We start from the raw sequence: 27,307 nt of genomic DNA, 5'->3' as shown, positions 1-27,307 counted from the left end.
ACATGCATATAAAAACAGAGTTAGCCACCCTAGGTAACAAGGGTATCGCGTGAGACTTTTGCCTGCATCATTTATTTGTTTCGATACTGTATTTGTGGAGGACAGGGTGAAACATCCAGGTTATCTTTCTTTGTAATAAATATGGCATGTGGCCTTTATATATGCTTTCCACTAATGTTATGTTACTACAAAGTTCTGAGTTCAAATCTAAGCCAGTTCCTCCATAGGACATATGAACAAGTTATTTGGAGCCGAGGCAGAGTTTATTTCAACAGCACATCTGCAGAACAATACTTAGTCGGTTCAGCCCAAGTGTCAATATTGGCAGAAAAGTTTAAGAAGTACTTTATTTCATAACCTGGGGCTTACTGAGATCAGATGTGGCCATGGCTAGTGGGTGGTGTAGATGGCAAAGGTGACATTGAAAATGAAAGTCGCTTTCTTCCCACAATTGTATTGAGCTATTTCCCCAAGTTTGCATTTTTAGTTTTCATATTCTTATGTTTGGTCTGCTGCGATTTACTGGACTTTTAGGAAGTAGTCTCATAAATTAATTGCCATCCATGTCCAGCCATCCTCAATATTATTATCTTAGAATTCCTGTTGGGACTAATTTGCAGCAGGTCAGGTTTTCCTTTTTTCCTCCATGTTCACCTGTGAGTGCATTGGTGCCTAGAGGCATCATGCCGCCCATCATCTCTCTTTTTATATACAATGTTTCCCCTCCCACATATTATCCTGAAGAGCAGTGTTTCCCAACCTTGACAACTTGAAGATATTTGGACTTCAACTCCCAGAATGCTGGCTGGGGACTTCTAGGAGTTGAAGTCCAGATATCTTATTTATTTATTTATTTATTTATTGGATTTGTATGCCACCCCTCTCCGTAGACTCGGGGCAGCTAACAACAGTAATAAAACAGTATATAACAATAATCCAATACTAAAAACAGTTAAAAACCCATTATATAAAAGCCAATCATACATACAGACATACCATGCATAAAATTTTAAAGGCCTAGGGGGAAGTGTATCTCAGTTCCCCCATGCCTGGCGGCAGAGGTGGGTTTTAAGCAACTTACAAAAGGCAAAGAGGGTGGGGGCAATTCTAATCTCTGGGGGGAGTTGGTTCCAGAGGGCCGGGGCCACCACAGAGAAGGCTCTTCCCCTTGGTCCCGCCAAGCGACATTCTTTGGTTGACGGAACCCGGAGAAGACCCACTCTGTGGGACCTAACTGGTCGCTGGGATTCGTGCAGCAGAAGGCGGTCCCTGAGGTAATCTGGTCCGGTGCCATGAAGGGCTTTATAGGTCATAACCAACACTTTGAATTGTGACTGGAAACTGATCGGCAACCAATGCAGACTGCGGAGTGTTGGTGTAATATGGGCACATTTGGGAAAGCCCATGATTGCTCTCGCAGCTGCATTCTGCACGATCTGAAGTTTCCTAACACTTTTCAAAGGTAGCCCCATGTAGAGAGCGTTACAGGAGTCGAGCCTCGAGGTGATGAGGGCATGAGTGACTGTGAGCAGTGACTCCCGGTCCAAATAGGGTCGCATCTGGTGCAACAGGCGAACCTGGGCGAGCACCCTCCCTTCAAGTTGCCAAGGTTGGGAAACACCGCTGTAGAGCACATTCTTTTTAAACTAGAGAAGTGCACTGCAAAATCAGAGAAGTGTAATAGCCGAAGGATGTAGTGGTGTGTTTCACACATCACTTTGGGGAGAGCAAATGTATTCATACCACAATGCGCATGTCTTTCCCATACCTAGTCATTATAATGACAATTTAGCATGCACAGAAGGAAACTGAGAAAATATGCTACACCAGCATGATTGTTCCATCCCAATAGTCTCTTCGTAATTTGGGGAGAATGAGGTATTTCACGAGCACTTATTCTTTGTCTATCTTGAATCTTCCTTCAAAGTTAGACTGAGATTGCGCCAGGCACTACCTTACGGATGTATGTATATGATTTCCTCAGGGTGACACTCCCGTGATGCGAGACCCCACGAGGGAGGATGCACTCCTCTGTCAATTTCTGGGTCTCAGCGTCCCAACACAGCACTGTGGCGATGACATCATTCTTCTCATCCCGTCCTCCAGTAATAAACAGTTTGTCGTTGCAAGGAGCAATCCCACAACTAGCACATTCGTGGTTTAACTGAGTCACAAGGCACCACATGTCTTTGAGTGGGCTGTAAGAATAGACTGCTTTCATTGCCCCACCTGGAAACGGAAGATGGAAAATTATTCTTTTCGAGAAATGACTGCTTCTTCAATGCATAAAGTGAAACTTCAATTTAACAGACTCCCATTAATTGACTTTGAATGCAAGAGACCATATTTGTCTCTGAGTAAGCCGAGAAGACAAAAGCCAGGAAACTTGTCTCAAAGTTCCTTTCCAGGGAGGTAGATGGGACAGAACAAGTCATTATGAAATCAAATAAGAAATGTTATTTGAAGCAAAGACAAGAAAATGTAGCTGCTGGGACTTATAAATTAACAAAGCAAGGATCTGGTGGGATAAAAGAGGTGCTGAAGCCCTCCAACTTTGAGTTCTCTTGAATCAAGACATGGGGCTAACTAATGCCTGATAGCTTTGTGGGGTGGGGGGAGACACAGAGAGAGAGGGGGGAGAGAGAGAGAGAGAAACAAATGTACATAATAATCATAATAATACACTGAGAACATATGCACCAAAGACAAATTCCTTGTGTGTCCAATCACACTTGGTCAATAAAATTCTATTCTATTCTATTCTGCCTCTAAATATTCCTAAAATGTTGATATGATTCAGTGTTCTATTGAAACTGATTTGTGTGTTTGTTTCTAAGTATTTCCTGGCTTTTGATGACCAGAGATGTGTGTCTTGTCTTCTCTATCCACACTGAAATGGAAAATCCAGGCAGAAAACAAGAGGAACTCACAAGTTCAATGTATCTCAACAGACTGTAAGTGAGTGACCATAAGCCCACAGGTAATACTACACCAGGGTTTATGATTACAGTGCATACCGGCTCCAGGATGTCTATTGCTTAGCTCCCTGCCTACATCCTGGTATAAGATGGAATACAAAAACTCCTTGTCAACTTTTGTGCAAGACATTTAACCCCTGAGAATTGTCTGGCTTTGACCAATTAAAATGGTACCTGGAAGTGTATTAAATACACAACTTTTTTGGCCTATCCTACTAGAATGTACATCAATTATGTCCTCATCTGTGACTTAGTGAAAATGTGTATGAAATTATTGTCAAAGAACCTTAGTTGACATTTAGCAGTGATGGTGAATCTTCTGGCACAGAAGACGCACGAGCACCATAAACCCGACAACCAGCTGGCTGGCATGCATGCACACATCAGAAATCCAATGAGCAGCTGGTTGAGCTGGGGCGATGGCACCTGCGCCATAGATTTTCCATCATGGTATATAAAAAATGAGAGGCACATATATGAAAAGCAAAATATTCCATTTTCTTACATTCAAAAGTACATCTAAAACATTGCATTTTTGTATGTATGTAAACACATAGAGAGACTCTTGCTGTACATTCAGTGCAATACATATATAAGCAAACAGTAAATGAAAATAAGTACAAATATAAAAGAGTTCTGAATTAAAGAAAATATGCAAAATAATTAATCATGTTAAAGCAGATATTAAACCTACCCACAACATAAATGTGGTCATGAAAGGTTGTAGCATTGATACACTTTGCTTCAACAGGCATAGGGTTTTTTAAGCACCAGTTGTTTGTTGTTGGATCATAACACTGTGTATTGTCAGTAGCCAATTTTCCGTTGGGTCCTCCCCCAATCACATAGAGTTTATTTTTGTAACTGGCTGCTCCAAATGAACTCACATTGACCATGAGAGGAGTTGCCTTTATCAAAATCAAACAAATAATTTAAGAATGTGTTAAAAATTAATGTTGATTGTATGTGTCTTATTATATTAAGGAAATAGAATATCTAATTGAATTGAAGTCCAAAGTTAAAACATGCTAGTTAATTAGGAAGCAGAATATTACAATAATAGAGAAAGAGAATGAAAAGTTGGTTCAAAATCTTTGTGGGTCAGAAAAAAATAATGTAAAACTTCCTGCAGTCTTCAGGGATAAGGCCATGATGGCGAACCTACAGCACGCGTGCCGGAAGTGGCACGCAGAGCCATTTCTCCAGGCATACAACCCATTGCCCAACTCAACTTCACCATGCATACACGACCACCCAAGAGCGGGCTACTATTCCCAGCCTTACCAGAACGGGCCGGGAGCACACTTCTGCTTCCACCCCCCTCGCACGTGCACATGTGCGCGTGAGCATGATTTCTGGGTTTCTTTCGCTTCTGCGCATGCGCAGAAGCAAAAAGACTCCGGAAATCTTGCTCACGTGAGATTTCTGGGGGGTTTGCTTCTGCGCATGCAGAGAAAAACAAAAAAACCACAGAAATGGGCAAACAAGTAAGTACCCGCTTGCCACCGCCCGCCGCCGTTTCCCCCCCCCCCCATCACCCACTTGCCGCCATTCGCCTCACTCGTCTCTTGCTCTTGGGGCAAACGGCAGCAGGAAGTGGCGAGCAGGCACTTACTTGTTTGTCCATTTCCGCGCGGGCATTGGGGGAAGCTGGCACAAGAAGTGAGCGAGAGGTGAACTGCGGGGGAAGGCAGGCTCATGGTGGGGCAGGGCAGGCGTAGGTCCAGGGAAGCGTCGGTGGCGCGTGCACACACGTGCACACCTGGCACCACCACCGGAGCTAGGCTACGTGTTACATGGCTGCCACCAGAACCGCGTTCCCCACCATTTAAGGCTGGGGCCCACCACTGCACACGCCTACCACTGACCAGCTGATTTTCAGCCTGTTCCGGACTTCTGGGAGGCCAGTTTTTCACTCTGCCCAGGCTCCAAAGGCTTTTTTCTGCCTTTGGGCTCTAGAGGCCCTTTGAAGGACCGAGGAGAGTGGAGGAGCAGATGTGCATGCACAGGGGGGTTGCATATTGCATTATAGGTGCTAGCACATGTATGCACTTTTGGCACACAAATAGAAAAAGGTCAGCTATCACTGGGATAAGGACTTAGAACTTGGCAACACAGTTGTGTTTGAAAGATAGAAGGAATAGCATAGATCTGAATCTGTGGAATAGAGATTCAAGTCTTTGCTTGCCAATGGAATCATCAATCTGTACCCATTTTTTTCCACGGGAGTAAAATAAAGTAATTACCAACAGAGTACCTATATTATTATTATAGAATAATAAGAGTTATTATTTTTCAGTAGAGTTGGACTAATTCTGCAGGAGTGAATTATATTGCAAAGCGCAATAAGTAAATAAATGTGCACAGGAAGAATCTAACATAGAATTCTGGAAAACATTTATTACATACACTGGAAATACCATTTGGAAAAGGAAGAACATAAAGTTTTTGCTTGCAAATGGAAAATGAGTTAGAAACATGTATCTAAATGTATGCATGTTTGTTTTAATTTAGACCCATGAAAACTGGCACATGAAGTAAAATACACGCTCATCTATTTTGGCATTCTCGGTTTTGTGAATTCATACTAATGCAAAAGTGGGAAACAGGAACTGAGAGTAATGGTACAACATTAAAATGCTGTCTATGAGCAGTGCTTTGCTCGGGCTTGTGCACCCTCTACGTAGGCTGCATCTAAAAACAGCCTGGGATTTCTGATCCGCTTTGAAGATCTTCACCTGCAAGAGCTGCTACATAGGGCGTGAAAAACAGATGTTCTAAGTTCTGTATGTCTCTTTTGTCTAATCTACATTCATGCTCCACAGCGGATAATGGAGGACAAAATAAATGTTTTTAATACTCAGTGCCTCTGCTGGCTAGTTCTACACTGTATTAGAGATGCATACTTAAAAAAAACATTTCTGGTGTTGTGTGTGAAAATTATTATTATTATTATTATTATTATTATTATTATTATTATTATTTATTAGATTTGTATGCCGCCTCTCTCCGTAGACTCGGGGCGGCTCACAACAACAATAAAACAATTCAAGACAAATCTAATAATTTAAAAACATTTTTTAAAAACCCATTATTAAAGCAGACATACGCACAAACATACCATACATAAATTGTATAGGCCTGGGGGAGATGTCTCAATTCCCCCATGCCTGACGGCAGAGGTGGGTTTTAAGGAGGTTACGAAAGGCAAGGAGGGTGGAGGCATTTCTAATCTCAGGGGGGAGCTGGTTCCAGAGGGTCGGGGCCGCCACAGAGAAGGCTCTTCCCCTGGGCCCCGCCAAACGACATTGTTTAGTTGACGGGACCCGGAGAAGGACAACTCTGTGGGACCTAATCGGTCGCTGGGATTCATGCGGCAGAAGGCGGTCTCAGAGATATTCTGGTCCGATGCCATGAAGGGCTTTATAGGTCATAACCAACACTTTGAATTGTGACCGGAAATTGATCAGCAACCAATGCAGACTGCGGAGTGTTGGTGTAACATGGGCATACCTTGGGAAGCCCATGATTGCTCTTGCAGCTACATTATGCCTGATCTGAAGTTTCCGAACACTTTTCAAAGGTAGCCCCAAATAGAGAGAAAATCCTCTATGTCTGTTTGCTTACATTAAACAGCAAAAACATTGTGTTATTTTGGTCCTGTTTTTCTGTTTCACTAATACTGAAAGTACATCTGTATTTTACCTCAGACCAACAGTTGTGAAAGGAATCATAAATCTCCACACTGTTAAGTCTTTGTACGCCATCAAAACCGCCAAGCACGTATACTTTGCCACTCAAAACAGCCATTTTGTGTCTCCACCTTCCAATATTTAAATATTCAATTTGGATCCATTTGTTGATGGATGAATTATATTTCCAGACTTCATGCTGTGTTTCTTTTCCTCCTGCAGCAAATAAAAACCAAATTCCATTTTTTTCCAAGATTCAGGACATATTCTCAACAACAGTTTTTGTTCACATGTTCTAATTAGGCTCTTGTCTGTTTTTCTTGTTTACTAAGATTTTAATCCTCATTGCTTAAGAGATAAACAGAACTAACCTCAAAAAAAGTCTGACAATTTTTTATTCACAGAATTTAAATACATCTTTATGTTTTAATTGGAATTAAACAATAACTTATTTGAAAAACAGAAGCCTTTTTATCTATTTAGATTGTTAGATTGTAAGGGGCGTATATAAGTTCACTGGTGTGCCTTTCGTCCCCTGTCCAATTGTCTTTCCTTTCTTTCACCTATCTTATATATTCTCTTCCTTTCATATATACTCTCCTCTAAGTTCACTTTCACCCTCTTTTATTATCACATGTCTATTTTTCTTCCTATGTATTTGTGTATTGGACAAATGAATAAATAAAAATAAATAAATTTATACCCTGCCATTTTTTTAAAGAGCCCAAATGTGTATGTAGTACTCAATCACTCAATAGTTTTCCACCAAAAAGTACTTTTCCTTGATTAGGAGTGTGACTAAAAGATGTCCACTAAAACATTTGTGGGAGAGAGTGGATTTCAACTCAGTGCCAGTTTGTCATATTCTTTAAATTCCTGCACTTGGAAATAGACAAACTTTTCAATACAGGATGCTGTACTGTCCTACATAAATATTTTTCCAACATTTGAAAGGTGCAGATCTGACATAGAAATGACTTCACCAGGGAGGATATAATATTGGTTTCTTCCTTTTGATCTGGGAAAGGATCTGGGAGTTTTAAGATACTAAATAGATGCATCTATTTTGCACTCAAACTTCACAAAAAATGAGGCTACCAAACCATGAGTAGGTGATGGCCCACAGGTTCTCCATCCATCATCTCAACATTGCAAAAGAAGCAAATATGTTTCATGCTGTTTATATTTTTATTTATAACTTTATCTGTTAACGCTATGTAATGTTTTGGAATTTAGGACTAATAGGAACCCAAATGTACCTATTGTGGAACCCAAATGTACGTACTGTGTACTTCAAAATAAAAGTGGCCAGATGAAATTCTTGCATATGCTAAAACACATTTTGGAGATCAAAGAAACCTTTTCAACAGCGACCACAGCATGATGGACTTCAGTCTCAATCTACACCATCACCTTAATAATGAGACACCCAAATAAAACTTTTAAAAAGTCAACTACAAACTCATAGATACTGACCTCTCAACTCTTGACTGGCAAACTCTATTCTCTGGCTGTAACATTGCCGATGACCTCTATAATATCTTTTAGCTCGAAGTCAAAAAAACTATCAGACTACATATACCACTAATAACCACCATAACCAGGAAAAACAAACTACCTATACAGTGGTACCTCGAGATACGAGTTTAATTCGTTCCGGACCTGGGCTCTTAAGTCGAGCAGCTCTTATCTCGAACAACTTTTCCCCATAGGAATTAATGTAAATAATTTTAATTGGTTCCAGCCCTCAAAAAACTCACAAAGTTAGTCTAAATTATGCAGAAAGACATGTTTTTAATGAAGAAATGTACATGTACATATAAATGAATAATGAAGTTTCTTTCACTTAACTTGTAAACTTTCTTAAACTTTTAAATTTACATATGTTCAACTTCTCTGCCACCCAATCCTGTAGGACAGAGGTCCCCAACCCTTTTTGCACCAGGGACCGGCTTTAAGCGATCAAGAGAGGAATGGGTGAATGAATGGATGGAGGGTGGGAAGGAAGGAAGGAAAGAGGGAAGGGACAGGAACAGAGGAAGGAAGCAAGGAAACTTATGAAAGGGGAGAGTAAGAGAGGAATGAGTGAAGGGAGGGAGGGAAGAAGGTGGGAAGGAGAAAGAAAAGAAGAAATAGAGGAATGGAAGGTAAAAGAGAGAAAGAAAAAGAGCAAGAAAGAAAGCAAGAAATAAAGAAAGGGGGAAGGGACAGGAACAGAGGAAGGAAGCAAGGAAACTTATGAAAGGGGAGAGTAAGAGAGGAATGAGTGAAGGGAGGGAGGGAGGGAAGAAGGTGGGAAGGAGAAAGAAAAGAAGAAATAGAAGGGAAGGTAAAAGAGAGAAAGAAAAAGAGCAAGAAAGAAAGCTGCAAGCACCCCCCCGAGCCCCCCAGGCCGGCTGCAACCTTTTAAAACACGCGCGCCGCTTCGCAGCTGTCTCCTGAAGCCGAACGCGGAAGTTAGCGTTTGGCTTCAGGAGACAGCTCCTTGGCGCTTGTATCTCGAATTTGGGCTTGTAAGTAGAACAAAAATATCTCTCCCCTCCCAGCTCTTATCTCGAGTTGCTCTTAAGTAGAGCAGCTCTTATGTCGGGGTTCCACTGTATCAATAAAGAAGCTACAATCCAAAAAAAAAATCAAAATCATAGCTGAACCTCTAAGCATAATCTTTGAAAATTCCTTTAGGACCAGTTCCCTACCAAACATTTGGTCGCTAGCCATCATCATCCCAATCTTCAAAAAAGGAGATCCCACTCGGGTATAAAACTACACACCAATCTCTCTTTGCTACACATTGCACAAACTTCCAGGACATAGAGGCACCAAATGAAGACAATGGTAACAGCCCAATGCCCATTACAGAGTACTAGGTTGTGGGAAGAAGTCCATCCAGTTATAACTTGATGTAATTGTGAGTATAGGAGAGTGAAGCACCAAAAAACTGCAGTTGCCATGTGGCATGATTTGACATACTGAAAGCAATAATATTTACGTAAAGGCACCTTACAGGGCTGCAGCACTTCTGTTAAACAGCATGTTTCTTTTGGAAGTAAAGCCTTTGGAATCACAGATGGGTTCCCCAGAAATGCTACCCTGGGAAAATGGATCAGAGAGTTCACCTTGCATCTGTTTGCTTTGTTACTTGCTATTTCACTATTTAGCTCTATGACTTCTTTTCAGAAAGAAGGGCAGGAGAGGAGGAGGAGAGAGAACAAATTATTTCATTCCTTACCTGATATGTAGACTTCATTTCCTAGTGTAATACAAGCAAATTCCACCCACTTTTTATTCTCACTTTCTAATTCTTGTTCTGTGTTTGGCAATTTTGCCACTTCCAAACGACTGCGTCTCAAAGGGTCAAGGCAAGTTACTTCTGATACAAATTTTTCATCCTTTGTGCAACCGCCTATGATCATAAAAACCTCAGACTGGAATTCGTGCATTCTGGGCTTTGTTCTTCCTGAAATCATCTAAACAAAAATAAAATTAACTTATTGTTGTTAATTGTTGTTAAAATCTAGCAACTAGCAACCATTTTCCCCACCTACAAATGTGTATTTAGGTCATGGATGCAAATATTTGTAGGGACTAGAAGTGACATTTGGTCCTGAGGTCAAATGTAGCAGAGCTAAGTGGGGTTAATTTATTTACAGTTTCCCCTTTATGATATATAATGTTATAATTTGGTAGCAATTTTTGGGGATGCTCGGAGCCTTCAGACTGGCACCATTACTCTAGGCTTTAAACACATCATACATCGAAGAGGTGATGAGGAATTCATAAATATAATTAATAACAGATTAACAAAAAATATCCTATGACAATTTAATAACAGATTACTGTCAGCATTTGCACAATTTTAGGGGGAAATACTGTATTGTTTGGAGTACGAGACACACTTTTCCCCCTTAAAACAGGTTGAAAATTTAGGTGCATCATATATTTATTTATTTATTTATTAGTTGGACTTGTATGCCGCCCCTCTCCGAAGACTCGGGGCGGCTCACAACAAGTAAAAACAGTCACAACAATCCAATTAATTAAAATATTTAACGATTTAAGAAAAACCCCATGTAATAGCAAACACACACACAAGCATACCATGTATAAATTAACATGCCCAGGGGAGATGTTTAGTTTCCCCATGCCTGACGGCAAAGGTGAGTCTTAAGGAGTTTTCGGAAGGCAGGAAGAGTAGGGGCAGTTCTAATCTCCGGGGGGAGTTGGTTCCAGAGGGCCGGCGCCGCCACAGAGAAGGCTCTTCCCCTGGGACCCGCCAACCGGCATTGTTTAGTTGACGGGACCCGGAGAAGGCCCACTCTGTGGGACCTAATCGGTCGCTGGGATTCGTGCAGCAGGAGGCGGTCTCGGAGATATTCTGGTCCGATGCCATGAAGGGCTTTAAAGGTCATAACCAACACTTATGCCAAATGTAATAATAGTAATAATAATAATAATAATAATAATAATAATAATAATAATAATAATTTATTAGATTTGTATGCCGCCCCTCTCCGAAGACTCGGGGCGGCTCGCAACAATAATAAAATGCAATATAACAGTAGAGTGTAGCTTTTTTGAAGCTTTTTTCAGCCATAATGAGGTGCTCAGAGTATAGTAATCTGCTTTGTCTGCTTTTTTCATTTCTTCTCTCCATCAGCTGTATTTTAGAAGCTATTTTTTATCCCGATGAAAATCAGCAAACTAATATGCTGAAGCTGACCAGAGTAAGGACACTAGCCAGATGAATACCTGATAGGCAGAAGGGGTTTTTTCCTATTTCTTCCTCCCCCCGGCAAAAACCTAAGGTGCATCTTATATTCTGGTGCATCTTAGACTCTGAAAAATGCAGCATAAAATTGTGTGGCTACAAAAGTTTACACAAAAAATATTTTTATATTCCAGGAGCTATGTGAGCTTCTGAATATATGAAAATATCTCTGATTTTTAACAAAAAAAGATTGTTGAAGGACGTGAAGCCATTATTCATGGAATGGATTGAAGTTGCACTTAGCAGTCAACTTCCTTACCACAGATGAGATCTAGATAATCTCTGTATTGTAGTTCCTTTAATATTGTTATATTTTTACTCACCTCATTTCCTGATAGATGATACATTCTGGCTTCCTGAAGCAGAGGAAAGACATCAGGACATTGTCTGATGAGTGGATCTGCTTCAACAGTGTCTACAAAATACCAAGGATCCAGAAGAGGTAAACGCACACACTCGAGGATATATGGGAGGAGCGGGAGCCTGTCCACTATTTTGTAACGCACCCACTTCATAACTATCTGAAATACTTGAGCTTCTTCGGTGACACAGAGGTCATCACTTTTTAGCATGCCGTTTAGAATGTCGGCAGGCAACTCACAGACCTCATCGTAAGTCATCACTTGTGTAAAATTCTGGACAATATAATTCTCGACTTGCTGCTTCAATGTATCAAGGGAATGAGCGTCGGCCAGCCTGAGAATCCCAACACAGTTTTCTGGGTGTAAAGCTTCTTTAAGGAAACTGGAACAAGCTTCTACCATGCGCAAAAACTGAAAGCATAGGAGAAAGATATTATTATTATTATTATTATTATTATTATTATTATTATTATTATTATTATTATTATTATTATTAATTGGATTTGTATGCCGCCCCTCTCCATAGACTCGGGGCGGCTAACAACAGTAATAAAAAAAATCATGTAAATCCAATACTAAAAACAACTAAAAAACCTTTATTATAAAACTAAACATCCATACAAACAAACATACCATGCATAAAAGTGTAAAGGCCTAGGGGGAAAGAATGTCTCAATTCCCCCATGCCTGGAGACAGAGGTGGGTTTTAAGGAGCTTACGAAAGGCACGGAGGGTGGGGGCAATTCTAATCTCTGGGGGGAGTTGATTCCAGAGGGCCGGGGCCGCCACAGAGAAGGCTTTTCCCCTGGGCCCCGCCAAGCGACATTGTTTTGTTGACGGGACCCGGAGAAGGCCCACTCTGTGGGACCTAACCGGTCGCTGGGATTAGTGTGGCATATAGACCTATTTTCTTGTCTTTTTTTCACTGCTCATGAAAAACTCTAAGAACATGGGGAACGATATTGGTTGATCCACAAAATGCCCAAATTCTTATCTTACAATTTCTGCCTTCTGTGTCTTGTTAGGTACAGTAATTCAAGTTACATAGAAACTTAGAAACATAGAAGACTGACGGCAGAAAAAGACCTCATGAACCATCGAGTCTGCCCTTATACTATTTTTTGTATTTTATCTTAGGCATGTTTAAATTCAGTTACTGTGGATTTTTGTTTGTGCATGTTTCAGTTATGTGGTAGCAATCAATGACTGAAACATTTTCTTCTCGCTGTTGACCTTGACAATACAGTGGTACCTCAGTTCTCGACCACAATTTGTTCTGGAAGTGTGGTCGAGAACCGATTTGGTTGAGAACCGAAACAATTTAAAATAAATTCCCCTCCTCAGTTGTCTCTCCCTCTAGCACCCCTGCTTCTGTCCCCGTCTCTCTCTCTCTCTCTCTCTCTCTCTCTCTCTCTCTCTCTCTCTCTCTCTCTGTAGTTTGCCGGCTTCCGGCTTCAGCTCTCTCGCTCGCCCGCTTCTGTCCTGGCTCTCTCTCTCTCTCTGTAGCTTGCCGGCTTCTGTCTTCAGCTCTCTCGAGTGTTCGAGTTCCAAATATTTGTTCGGATTTCAGGGCAAAAGTTTCTTGAATTTCCTGGTCGAATACCGATTTGTTCGAACTGAGAAGCGTTCAAAAACCGAGGTACCACTGTATTTTGATACAGTTCAAGGGGAACAGGATAATAGCAGCCAGGCAACACTGGAGCAGAGTCCTATATCCAAGAATGTAAGAAGAGTGCTCATAGTTCAGGCCAAAAGCAGTAGCCAACCAGATATATCCTAGACCAGTGGTGGCGAACTTTTTTTTCCTTTGGTGCCAAAAGAGCATGCATGCATGCTATCGCACATGTGCGAGTGCCCACATCCATAATTCAATGCCTGCAGAGGGCAAAAATAGCTTCCCCCACCTTCTGGAAGGCCTCTGGAGGCCAGAAACTGCCTGTTTCCCAACTTCTGGTTGGCCCAGTAGGCTCATGCTTTGCCCTCCCCAGGCTCTAAAGGCTTCCCTGAAGCTGGGGGACGATAAACACCCTTCTCCATCTGCCCAGAGGCTCTCTGGAAGCCAAAAACACTCTCCCAGAGCCTCTGTGTGAGCCAAAAATAAGCTGGACAACACACACGTGCACATTGGAGCTGAGCTAGGGCAACGGCTTGCGTGCCAGCAGATATGGCTCCGTGTGCCACCTGTGGCACCCGTGCCATAGATTTGCCATCACTGTCCTAGACCTAGAGCTTCACAAGTTCTAGTGAACAAGCACCAGAGGACAATGTTTTTCTTCCACAGTTATTCCCTAAATGCAACGGATACGATGCCTTTGATTCTGGGCATACTATATATTACTTCAAAGTGGTTAATGCTTGCATATCACTCTGCTAAATAGCAAGATATATGTTTTTCATTCAATGGCAATTGCTGGTTTTCAACAAACATTTAATCTTTTATATTAATATTATAATGAATGCTTATGCAAATTAATCTCAGTAAAATACCAAAATAGACAAGTTTTACAAGAAATGACAGTGCTGAAGGTAAATTAAGATCTACTGACAGTCTTCTGAATTAGAAGAAGTAGATCAGCAAGTGCTTTGAGTCCCAGTTTTTAATGAGGGCAACAATTATGTTGCTATAAAAGATACTCTCTCTATTGTACTCTTGAAATTAAGAAAGAGAGAGTAATTCATTTTAATTATTTTCCAAATAAATATTCTGCTGATAACCCTCGGTAACATTACTGAAATGTATATTTAAGGGATTATAATAAATAATTAACAATCTTACTTATCCAATATTGTTAGCACAAGATTAATAATAACATTTTTTGGATATGATTTTATTAACTATCATTAAACTAAGCAATTCAAAAGTAATAATAGTACAGAGGTTCATTTGTTTGCATTATACAGAGTTCATAATTTAACACAACCACTTAATACATTGTTGAAGTTACCAAATTATACAAAAAGGGGTTTTTTTAACTGAATGAAGACGAATATAGATGTCCCAAGATAATGTTGCAGGGTCACCAGGACCAGCATTTTGCCATACAAGCTTTCAGACTCATACTGGGGCCCAGTAGTACTTTTCTTGAGAAAAGTTACCTAAGTATGGGCTCCAGCATGAGTCCAAAAGCTTGGACAGCAAAACCTCTGGTCCCAGTGACCGACCAAGATTGGATCCTGAAAAAATGTTACCATATTTGGACCATGTTAGCCCAATAGCAATAGCAACAGCACTTAGACTTACTGTATATAACACTTTACAGGCTTTTTAGGTCCTCTCTAAGAGGTTTACAAAGTCAGCATATTGCCCCCAAAAATCTGGGTCTTCATTTTATCCACCTTGGAAGGATGGAAAGCTAAGTTAGCCTTGATCCTGCTGAGATTCAATCTGCCAAATTGCAGGAAGCCACCAGTCAGCAGAGGTAGCCTGCAGTATTGCTTTCTAACTACAGTAGTCCCTCGCTATACTGCGCTTCACCTACTGCGGCTTCACTTCATCGCGGGTTTTCAAGAAATATTAATGAGAAAAATCATTCGCGGATCTTCGCTGGTTCGCGGGTTTCTGAGGAAGTCGATCGGCAGATTTAAACAGTCCGCGGAACTCGATCGGCAGGTTTTTCAAAAAAAAAATATCTAAAATTGTAAATACTGTATTTAAATAAATACTGTGTGGGAAGGGTTTATAAACACTTAAAACAATGAAAACTTACCAAACAATTACAATATAAATACTTAAATAAGTACTATCAGTCGATAAATTCCCCATCGCGGATTTCACCTATTGCGGCCGGGTCTGGAACATAACACCAGCGATAGGTGAGGGACTAGTGTACTGCATCACCTGCTAAATATCCATCCAGTTTGTTTGTTTGTTTATTTATTTATTTATTTATTTATTTATTTTTATTCATTTGTCCAATACATAAATACATAGGAAGAAAATAGACATGTGATAATATAAAAGAGGGTGAAGATGAACTTAGAGGAGAGGATATATGAAAGGAAGAGAATATATAAGATAGGTGAAAGAAAGGAAAGACAATTGGACAGAGGACGAAAGGCACACCAGTGCACTTATGTACACCCCTTACTGGCCTCTTAGGAACCTGGAGAGGTCAATCGTGGAGAGTCTAAGGGAGAAGTGTTAGGGGTTAGGGGTTGACACAATTGAGTCCGGTAATGAGTTCCAAGCTTCGATAACTCGATTGTTGAAATCATATTTTTTATAGTCAAGTTTGGCGCGGTTCGTATTAAGTTTGAATCTGTTGCGTGCTCTTGTGTTATTGCGGTTGAAGCTGAAGAAGTCATTGACTGGTAAGACATTGCAGCATATGATCTTGTGGGCAATACTTTTAGTTACCCTAAAAGATAGCAGCACTGGAATCAGCCTGGATATAACACTGAATTATACAACCAGGTCAGGTATAAATGTTGAAAGATAGAACTGGTGGCTTGCTGGTCATTTTTCAAAATCTTCTGCCAAATGTCCTCCACTGGGGTACCAAGTTGCATGTATCACACACTATTTGGTTATCACCTTCAGATATCAGGAATGATTCTATTTTCTTCTTAATATTATAGTAAGATTCGACCATCAGTGTAGTAAGCTTGTATTCACAGAATGCTGGTTCAGGTGGTTTTGAAGTGTTTGATGATGCCTTTCCACATTTCATGCAAGTAAAACTAGTGAGAGGACAGTTGCCTTCAGTGATCCATTAAGGGGGAAAGCTGTTCTAACTTCCCCCTTTTTCAGGTTGTGCTTCATGAAGCAACTGCTTAATTCTGCGTAATAATAAAAGCGTCATCTTGTCTTGTGCTTTAGGCATCAAAACATGTTAAGCAAGTCCTCGTAATATCACATCAGTTTCTCCCTAACAGCTGACGAAACTTCAAAATAGTTTTTTAAGTTTGCTGTACATAAACTGGTTACATATTTGAAACCAGCATGATTTTTAAAACGTAATAAAAAGTAAAAGAGAGAAGTGAAAAACCAGAAACAGTTTAATAGGGTATGTAGATTTTTAAAATTATTCACAGGAGAATCTTATGTTCTGAACCATGTCCTGTTGACACATTTACATTGCTTACAAAAATTGAAAATTAACAGACCTGGTCTATAAACCACTTGTTTCCTGTTTTTTGAGATATGTGTATGGAAATATTTAACTTAGTATTTCCAATGTGATTTTGCATAAATGATCATATTAGTATCTTTATATATATATTAGTATCATTATATTATACTGTATTGGAGTCTTCGGAGAGGGGCGGCATACAAATCTAATAGATAGATAGATAGATAGATAGATAGATAGATAGATAGATAGATAGATAGATAGATAGATAGATAGATAGTAGTTGATGTATGGAACTCACTATTTGACTCTGTAGTATCATCACCTAACCCCCAAAACTTTACTCTTAGACTATCCACTGTTGACCTCCGCCGTTTCCTAAGGGGCATGCATAGGTACACCAGTGTGCCTTCCGTTCCCTGTCCTAATGTTTCTCTCTTATTAGTATCATGTATATAAACATGTTTATATCTTTGTATACCACCAATACGTACTTGACAAAACAAATAAATAAATAAAAATTAGATACATTTCTCAACAAATAGTAATGGTTTTAGCTTGACTATTACTAGAAGAATTGCAGGTAGTTGTTCTGTTCAATTCTGCAAGAAAAACTATTCATGCACTTTCTTCCATTCTGAGTTAGGAAATTTTAAAAAATCTGAAATAGACCTACTAAAGGTGACTCTGAAAACAAGTAAAAGTGCAAGCTCTCCAAAACAGAAAAATCTGTAGCATCAGCCCATGTTGCATTATGGCGTCATTTACTATTCCCATTAAAATGTTATACTGTATGTATCCCCTGGCTACTTGAAGGCTGCCCTCAAATATACTTTGATACAAAGAGAGTTTATTCACTTTTTTTTTATTTATTTATTTTATTTATTGGATTTGTATGCCGCCCCTCTCCGTAGACTCAGGCCAGCACACAACAATGATAAACCTTATTATAAAAACCAAACATACATACAGACATACCATGCGTAAATTGTAAAGGCCTAGGGGGAAAGAATATCTCAGTTCCCCCATGCCTGACAACAGAGGTAGGTTTTAAGAAGTTTACGAAAGGCGAGGAAGGTCGGGGCAATTCTAATCTCTGGGGGTAGTTGGTTCCAAAGGGCTGGGGCCACCACAGAGAAGGCTCTTCCCCTGGGTCCCGCCAAACAACATTGTTTAGTTGACAAGACCAGGAGAAGGCCCACTCTGTGGGACCTAACTGGTCCCTGGGATTCGTGCAGCAGAAGGCGGTCCCTGAGATAATCTGGTCCGGTGCCATGAAGGGCTTTATAGGTCATAACTAACACTTTGAATTGTGACCGGAAACTGATCGGCAACCAATGCAGACTGCGGAGTGTTGGTGTAACATGGGCATATTTGGGGAAGCCCATGATTGCTCTCGCAGCTGCATTCTGCACGATCTGAAGTTTCCGAACACTTTTCAAAGTTAGCCCCATGTAGAGAGCATTGCAGTAGTTGAGCCTCGAGGTGATCAGGGCATGAGTGGCTGTGAGCAGTGACTCCCGGTCCAAATAGGGCAGCAACTGGTGCACCAGGCGAACCTGGGCAAACGCTCCCTTCGCCACAGTTGAAAGATGTTTCTCTAATGTGAGCTGTGGCTCGAGGAGGACGCCCAAGTTGCGGACCCTCTCTGAGGGGGTGATGGACGGACAGATAGAATTGTCCTTGGGAGGCAAAACCCACAGCCACTCTTCAATTTTTATCTTCCTTCCCAGATAGTGCATACATTACTTTTCCCACCAATTTTCCTCACAATAAGCCTGTCATCAGACAACATGAATGATTCAAAATCAGTCATGAGTTTTCCTAACTGAGAATGGACTTCTGTCAGGTCACCTCCAAAAGTTAATGTTAGGAGTCGAATCCTTGACCCTGACACCCACACAAGGAAATCATCTATTACCTCACAAAGTTCTAGCAGATGTCTTCAACATTTATATCTACCACTCATTTCCAGAGGAGTGTGTTTTCATATGCTGATAACATTCAGCTGTACCGTTTAGTATTTTGCTGACTCTATGAAATAATCAGTGACCTTGAACGCGCCTAAGCTTAATAGGCTGGATGGGAGAGAAGAATTGACAATCATCCCATACAAAGCAGAGGTCCTACTAGGAAAGAAAAAGCTGGATACTGGAATTTAGATACAAAATTGGTTGGTTCTGGGTGTGATCATGACAACAGACTGTGTTACCTGGGGTCTTGCTATCTGCTTTTATCATAGTTAATAAATACTGTATTGGAATAATTTGTTTATATAGTACATAAACAGTTTCATTTATTTTGGAACAAAGTTCAAGTCTATTCCCCTGTTTTTCATATGCACAATTCATATTTATTTATTACTTAGATTTGTATGCCGCCCCTCTCCGAAGATTCCACCCTAATATTTCTTAGCAATCCTAGAAATTTGTAGCATTCTGGCCTTTTATGTTGTTATGTCCCTTTATTTTCTTTCACAGTGAAAATTAACTAGAAAATATGTTAAATGTTAAATTAACTAGAAAATATGTTAAATGTTAAATTAAAAATGTTAAATAAAATATGTTAAAAGTAAGTGTTAAATCTGAGATGGGAAATACTATACTTTTATTTCTGGTTTGTTTGTTTTTTTGTTTTTACTATTTTGGTGATTTGGAGAAAGGGTTTGGGGGTTATTTTCAAAAATTCTGCAAACCCACCCACCCTATTCACTGACTCACAAGCTCATTATCCACAACTTTTTTTAATCCCTTATTATACACTGGGACATAATATGCAGATAGAGATCCATACCCATCTTCCAGAAGGAACAGTTCCATAATTAAATATATTTTTTGATCTGTCACCATCACTAGATTTTCAGGGATGGTGAGAATTAGCTAATTATGGCTGACGAGTTTATTGTGACCCTTCCTCAGTAATCCAGACTTAGCAACATTTAATTATACTTTGGTTGCAACTTGTAACATCATTTCAATGTGCTTGAAAAGCTTCCAGAAAGTGCAATGCAGTTGCACAATACACAATTCAACAGTTAAGCTGATGACCTATGCGAGGTATAGAAATCACACAATCGGTACTGATCTTTAAAGCCTCAAAGGACTTAGTAATGAAATGTCTCTCTCACTATGAATGTGCCCATTTAACAGGAGGGCCCCTTTTGAAGATTTCTGCATGATCCAAGGCTATAAACTGAACTTCTCATGGAGATTCCACAGCTTGAGTTTTTCCACAAGGCTGTTACTTCCTCCACTCCCATGAGAAAGCCTTGGTGTTTACTCTCTGGTATGGTGAGAGATGTTAAGGGATTGTATTAGGGGTCCAAAGTTTGAGATTCAAGTCCAGCATCAGACACAAAAGTTCACTAAATGATTTGGGCCAAATCTAATAAATAATAATAATAATAATAATAATAATAATAATAATAATAATAATTTTGCCCTTAATTTAATTTATGGCACAATGTAATTGTTATGAGGAAATCTAGATCTTCTACTGCACTTAGATATAAGCACATGCCAAATAAAAGACTGACAGATTAACAGATTGGAAGGAACCTTATAGGCCAGTGATGGTGAACCTTTCTTCCCTCAGGTGCTGAAAGTGCATGCGCGCACACTATCGCACCTGCCAAGTGTCCACACCCATAACTCAATGCCTGAGAAGGGCAAAAATTGCCTCTCCTGCCCACCAGGCAGCCCTCTGGAGGCCAGAAACAGCCCATTTCTCAACTTCTGGTGAACCCATTAGGCCTGTTTTTACCTTCCCTAGGCCTCCCAGAACCTTTGTGTGAGCCAAAAATCAGCTGGCCGGTATACACATGCATGCTGGAGCTGAGCTAGGGCAACAGCTTGGTTGCCGGCAGATATGGCTCCGCATACCATCTGTGTCACCCGTGCCATAGTTTCGCCATCATTGTTATAGGCCCTCTAGTCCAATCCCAGCTCCTGCAACTGTTTATCGTTTTTAGCCTCCAGTTCCCTAATCACCTTGGTTTCTTTTCTCTGCATCCTTATTATGTTCACCCATCATGTTCGACCTTGACATATAACATGTTGTGGGCTTACCACAACGTGTCCTTGGGTGGTTGGTAAGGCATATACGGGCACAAAACCTTTTGCCACATGTCGGGCAGACATTTGTGGGCATCATTATTGCAGCTGTGGCTTTGCAGACTGCTTGTTCCTCTTGTAATATGGTTGTTCTTCTGTCCTCAGATGTATGGTAGCCTTAGTGGATCAGTGTGTGCCATGTCAATCACTCTTGTGCCAGGATTTCACAGGAAGTAGTGTCGATATCCAAAGACTTGAAGGAGGCTTTCAACATGTTTTTGTATTTTTTCCTTTGTCCCCTGTGCGATTGCTTTCCTTGAGACAGCTCACCATAGAAGAGCTGTTTAGGGATGTGATTGTCTGGCATCCTTGCAACATGGCCTGCCCAGTTTGTCTGGGCTTTCATCAACAGGGTGTGAATTGATGGCAGGCCTGCTCTGGAGAGGACTTCTGTATCTGGCACCTTGTCCTGCCCACAGAATTCTACAGATGTAGGTCATGTGGAAGTGGTTCAATTGCCTAGCGTGCCTCCTGTATACAGTCCAAGTCATGACATACATAGGATAATTAGCACTACTGCTCGGGAGGCGAATGTAGACAAAATTCCCAAGAGGAATTTAGAAAGTTTGGTTGGATGGAAGAGGTTATGTAAGCTTCTCTCTAGAAATTCTCAGTGTATATCTTTATTGATGCAAATACCAATAGTTTACTTTTGGTGAATTACCTCTGTCTATAGGTGAAGAACAGTAAAGGAAATAGCTTAACCAACCAAAGGAAATAGCTTAACCAACTTTCTTGCTTTTCTTGGCTTCCTTGGTTTTGAAGTCTAACAGCTTGTCATTTATGGGCTTGATGCATTCTTCTCCTGATTCCTATCTATAGTCATGATAAGTTTGATAAGCATAATCACTTTTTCATTTAACAACTGCTTCATACATTGTTAACCCCTGTTTTATTCAATAAACAATTATCTATATAGCAATATTTTTAAAAAACATATAGTAAACAGCCATTAATTGTCTATGCTTATAAAGGCTATGGATTAAATGTAGCAGTTAAATAAAATTAACTCACAGCTTAATCTTAATATGTGTTTTACTCCTATATATATATTTTCCATTAATTGCATGCAATCACTAACCTGAAAAAGGCTGGCAGCTTCAAGAACTTTCTGCACATTTTCCTTGGTAATCAGCACTTTACTGGTATATGTATAGTCCAAAAGAATCTGCATTATTTCTGCATCAACTCCCTTAATAACTATTTTTTCTTCATACTTTTCTTTTAAGTCATTGCAAAACATTGCCCTAAAGGAGAAAAATAGACAGTTCAGTAAATCTGGAAAATCCAGTTGGTCTGCAAAAAATTCGGGAAATAAGTGTGCAATGCCACTTAAATTATTTAACTTATAACTGGAGCAGTACATCAATATTACAGTATTACACATGGAATTTTAATTTCATTGTGTGCAAAGAAATATTCCAATAATTCACCAAAGCAATGGTTTACTAATATCTTAAAGAAAAGAGATTGCGCATTTATTTTGATTGAACAAAAAATTAATAGTTCTACCAACCTAGGTGATTTTACCCATAACAACTTTTCCAAAGGAGTGGGCATTACAACCGCAGAGTAAGATGTTTTTTTATTTTGGTTTGACAAAATAATTTTATTATAAATAATATATTAATAACAGAATAAGAGAGGTGGAAGGTATGTTGAAGATCTTCTAGTCCAAATCTCTGCTCCATCAAAAAACCCTATACCATTTTAGACAAGTGATCATCCAATAGCTTCTTAAAAGGAGAGGAAGAAGTGTATGAAACAGGTTTATTGTTTAATACTGTATCTCTGTCAATAATCTGGAAACTATGTTACTTTAGGTTGGTGGCCAATGCCCATTATTAATCAAAATTTGTGCTTTGTTATATACAGTATAGATAATGTTATTCTTTCACGTACCACATTGGGTTTGAAATGCCTACTTGAGGCATTAATTAAATTTTGCCAGAAAAATCAAATTACACTAACTATGATAAAATTAACTCTCTGAGTTTTGATTTTAAAAACTACAGATGGAACATTCAAGATCATAGGATGATAGTAGAGAATTTTAATTATTTGGGCATTTTATTTAATCATGCTCTATCCTGACAACATCATTGAAAGGCATTAATTATTTCCAAATAGCAAATTCAGAGGCCATTTGGTGTTGTGGTTAAGGCACCAGGCTAAAAGCCAGGGGACTGTGACTTCTAGTCCCACTGTGGGATTGAAAGCTGGATGACATTGGGACAGGCACTCTCTTTCAGCTCACAAATTTAGGCTTTAATAGCAACTAATAGATGATCTAAAAAAGAAAGGAAACAGAACCTGCAGGAAACACTAGGAAGAAAAAAAAATCTGATGGCCTTACTCCAACATTTTATTTAAAAAATGGGACATTTGTTCTTGCAACAATGCAAAATATTATATCTCAAATTTTATGTGGAACTTCAGTTTTAAGTTACATTTGCCAATAATAACATAGCCTGACTGCAATTAAACGTTTAAAACCTCCTTTTAGTATTCCAAGTAGAATTCCAGAGAGTCTGTTGTTCTCTGGAAACTGGGTGATGTCGATTGAAACAAAGGCTTTGCTAAGCCCACAGCATTAAGTTTTGATTACAAACATATTTTTAAAAGTAAGGAAGGGTTGCTTCAGGAAATCCCAAATGATTAGATAGTGGTTTAAACAAGTGACCTAATAGATTAGACATTAGTCAGATTGGCACTGATCCTGATGATTTATTTTCCAGGGATCCATCATTTCATATTAAACAATATGAAATAATTCAATACATAAATTAATGGCTAAACCAAAGTTCCATGTTCACTTATAACTTTTGTAATTAATTACAGCTATAGATTCAACTCCTTATATATGTTAATAATTTATATTTAAGTAAATACAGAATTGTCTTTTCAAAAGCCAGATTATATGTGTTGCCATCAGATATGCTATATGCTCGATTTATAAAAAAAATCCCCACTCTCAAAGGTTTTGCCTCTATAATGGTTTGATTTTGAAACAGTGAAACATATTTTACTGTGAATTTCATCAGAACCTTTTCCAGGATATTATCTGGCCTATTTATAAAATCAAGCCCAGGAAGAAATACTGGTATGATAAAATGTTACCTGCAGATAAAAATCCTAAAATTGCAGGGGCAACTATATGATTTTTAATCAATACTACAAAAAGTTTTAAACTACACTTCAATGTTGGAATTGTAAGTGTTTTATGTAATATCAAATATTTTATTTGTTAAACAGTTTATCTAATTTCCAAATTTTAGATTATGTTTGTAAATTGTTTTGGGGGCTTTTGTGCCATAAATAAATAATAATATTAACAATAATGTTTTATGTCAATACACCCCCAACAAGTTTATAACAGGTTTCTTGTTCTTGTTATAAATAATATACAATAATGAAAAGGAGCAAGAGCTTTATAGTATCCATGTTTCAAGAATCCAGGCAAGTCAACTAAGAATGTTAAATTCGTTAATATGGAATTTTGGATACGTTTTTTTCTCCCAAAGTATTTCTATATGGAAGTCAAGAAATATTCAAGCAGAAATGACTGAATATATTGAGTTCCTGTTTTTATTTGTTAGATTTGTATGCCGCCCCTCTCCGTAGACTTTTGTTCATGTCCTTAAAAAGTTAAAAGTTATTTTGACAAATTATAACAAACGTCTGGGAGGAAGAGATAACTACTTTCTGAGATGAATTGTGATCTATCTTCAATTTTAAAAAGAAATTCAATTTTAAAAAGAAAAGTGAAAATATTACAGGCTGTGTTTTACCACTTCTAGGTCTTTGTATGGTATAATTTTGCATTTTATTGGCAATTTATTGAACATGATACAAAACTTTTGAGTTTTTCTCACGTTTGTTTTGTAAAAAATATTACAACTTTTATTCAGAAATGAATTTTTTCCCTAAACAGAACAAGGAACGGGAATCACACAGATGATGTCCAAGAGCACTTTAAATGTTGGTGATTCTATAACACCAGAGCTATTTTCTCTAGATAAAAAACATAACAAAGGGGGCAATATCCAGCATATTTTCTGAATGGAATTTCATTGAATGTATAGTTTGAAACTCCGACCTTATTAACAGAGAAGAATTATTATTGTTACTATCTAATACAAAGTCAATCAATTCATTCCTGTCATGTCAGTGATTATAGATTTGCAGCCTGCATATTTATTAGGGAAGGCAGCCTGCATATTTATTAGGGAAGGCTTTAAAATGATAAAAAATGAGTAACTGTACCTAGAACGAACAAATAAAAATTCCACAGATAATTTCATCACCAGGAAAGGGATACAAATGACACTATATATTGGAAAAGCCTGTACATTTTTAATTATTTTTCCTTTTTGAATCTTGCATAGGGCTTTATCTCTGTTTGTTTGTTAGATCTAATAGTGAGCCAGTTTGATACAGGGTTAAAGAGATCAGAGTAGAAATAAGGGCACTATGTGTTCTAGTTCCACTAGATAACTTGGGTCAAACACTTTCAGCCCTAGGATGGAGGCAATGGTAAACCACTTCTGAAAAATCTTACTAAAGATTTAAACTTCAGAGATTCATCCAGGCAGACACACACACACAAATTCTGGATTGCAAAAGTACAATACGACATTGACTATTAATGTGGTCTAGCACCATTCCAAATACAAATTTTGGGGAACATACAGATTTAAATCAATATGTGAACGTGTAGTTTTATTATCCTATTTGCTAAATTAATAGAGATTTGTACAATCCAGTGAAGAGGTCTTATTTTAAATATCTACCTTACCTAAAATAATTGCTTGCTGCTGCAAGGACCACACGGTGGCATGAAAAATGCATGCTGCCAACACACAAGGTAACATCTGTGAGAGAGTTTTCCAGACGGAGATTCTCCAAGCCATTCTGTAGGACCATGGATAAGCCTATGTCATTAAATTTAACCCTTTCATTCAGAGAAACTTCCACAGATTCTCCCATGTTCCTGGTACATTCATTTTCCAACGGCAATACAGTTTGATCCTCCAAGTCCTTCTTCACCATGTCCCCCATGTTTGATCACTTAGAACCATGTCATGCCATTGACACTTCAATTAGAGACAGTCTCTCGGCCTTAGACAAGTCATGCTGCAGATGTAAGACGGATTTCCTGTGAGGGCCTCCTCACTTATCTACAGATGTCACATTCACATAACAGGAAGCTTTGCACTTTCTCATCCTGTTAACACAAACAAAGTCAGTTGTTTTCTAAATCTTATATATTTCAAGTAGTTTTCATATACATAAAGACAACTTTCATATGCCTTTGAATATGAGAAGACTGTAACTTATAGCAAATAGTATTTAAATTATTTTCACTTTTTGGCAGTTGATTGAAATTTATTGTCCAGATATACTGTATTAAGCCTTTTAAACATCAAACTTGACCACATGTATAAGGAAGTGTACAGTGAAAATAACCTTTGCATTTACCAGTGTTTTAAATTTAAATAATCGGAAATGAGATACAGTGTTTATCATTAGTGTGAATCAGAAGTGGGTTCTAAGCTACCGTACCTCACTGTTGGTTCGCTTCCTCCTGCATACCACTAATGATAAACACCACCTACAGTGTTTATCATTAGTGTGTGAATCAGAAGTGAGTTCTAAGTTACCTGACTGTTGATTCGCTTCGTAGGTTACCTCACTGTTGGATGGCTTCCTTCTGTGGCCACATTTCAGGGGTGCACCTACGCATGCACAGTGCCAAAAAAATTTAAAAGCCAAAAAAAGCCAAAAACAAGATGGCAAAGAATGTGCAATGCCAGTAAATTGGCTTCTGTGCATGCTCAGAAGAAGAAAAAACAGATTTAAAAAAAAAATTCAAAAAAAACATGGCGGCATCCACGGAGAGGCACCAACCAAACCATTTTCGTAAGGTCATTGTGACTTTACAATGGGTTGCTACCCGTTCAAGTGAACCAATCTGAACCCAGAGGAACCCACCTCTGATGTGAATATAAACGTCATTATAATGAGGAGATCTATTTATGTATTAACTTTAAAGAGGTGGTGATAAATTACTTTAAAAATGATAAAAGCGAAGTCATTTTTTTTCTTTTTATACTATATTCTTTTCTCTTTCTTTTCTGCTTTTTTATTTTTCTTTTTATTCTTTTTTAGTTTGTATTAGTTATCTTTCAATTTTAATTTTAATAAGAGTATAAAAAGGGTATCTATATATTAATTACAACTGATTTTTTCAATACATATTTTATATATTGGTAACCAAGTCATTTTTCATTTAAAATAATCCTAGTACAGTATTATAATAT

General features: G+C 38.8%; 1 protein-coding gene across 1 annotated transcript; it reads right to left on the bottom strand.

Moving 5' to 3' along the window:
- Window positions 1-1,288: 1,288 nt before the first annotated feature.
- Window positions 1,289-26,075, bottom strand: KLHL6 (kelch like family member 6). The gene is made up of 7 exons (XM_070754031.1): window positions 25,783-26,075; window positions 22,066-22,231; window positions 11,762-12,211; window positions 9,900-10,137; window positions 6,684-6,886; window positions 3,673-3,886; window positions 1,289-2,229 (listed from the first exon to the last, which is right to left on the bottom strand). Exons 1-7 carry the CDS (start codon window positions 26,043-26,045, stop codon window positions 1,928-1,930), a joined length of 1,836 nt encoding a protein of 611 aa, XP_070610132.1. The 5' UTR covers window positions 26,046-26,075; the 3' UTR covers window positions 1,289-1,927.
- Window positions 26,076-27,307: the final 1,232 nt, after the last annotated feature.

This window comes from Erythrolamprus reginae, chromosome 5 (assembly GCF_031021105.1).
Source record: "Erythrolamprus reginae isolate rEryReg1 chromosome 5, rEryReg1.hap1, whole genome shotgun sequence".
NCBI classification, from domain to species: Eukaryota; Metazoa; Chordata; class Lepidosauria; order Squamata; family Dipsadidae; genus Erythrolamprus; species Erythrolamprus reginae.
The sequence above is the reverse complement of the archived record's forward strand: the minus strand, read 5'-3'. Positions and strand labels throughout refer to the sequence as shown.

Coding starts and splice junctions, on each gene's coding strand:
- KLHL6 (XM_070754031.1), bottom strand. CDS start 26,045: ATGGGGGACATGGTGAAGAAGGACTTGGAGGATCAAACTGTATTGCCG. Junction 22,232..25,782: donor GCAGCAAGCAATTATTTTAG/GTAAGGTAGATA, acceptor TTTCTCCTTTAG/GGCAATGTTTTGCAATGACT. Junction 10,138..11,761: donor ATCATCTATCAGGAAATGAG/GTGAGTAAAAAT, acceptor ATTTTTGTTTAG/ATGATTTCAGGAAGAACAAA.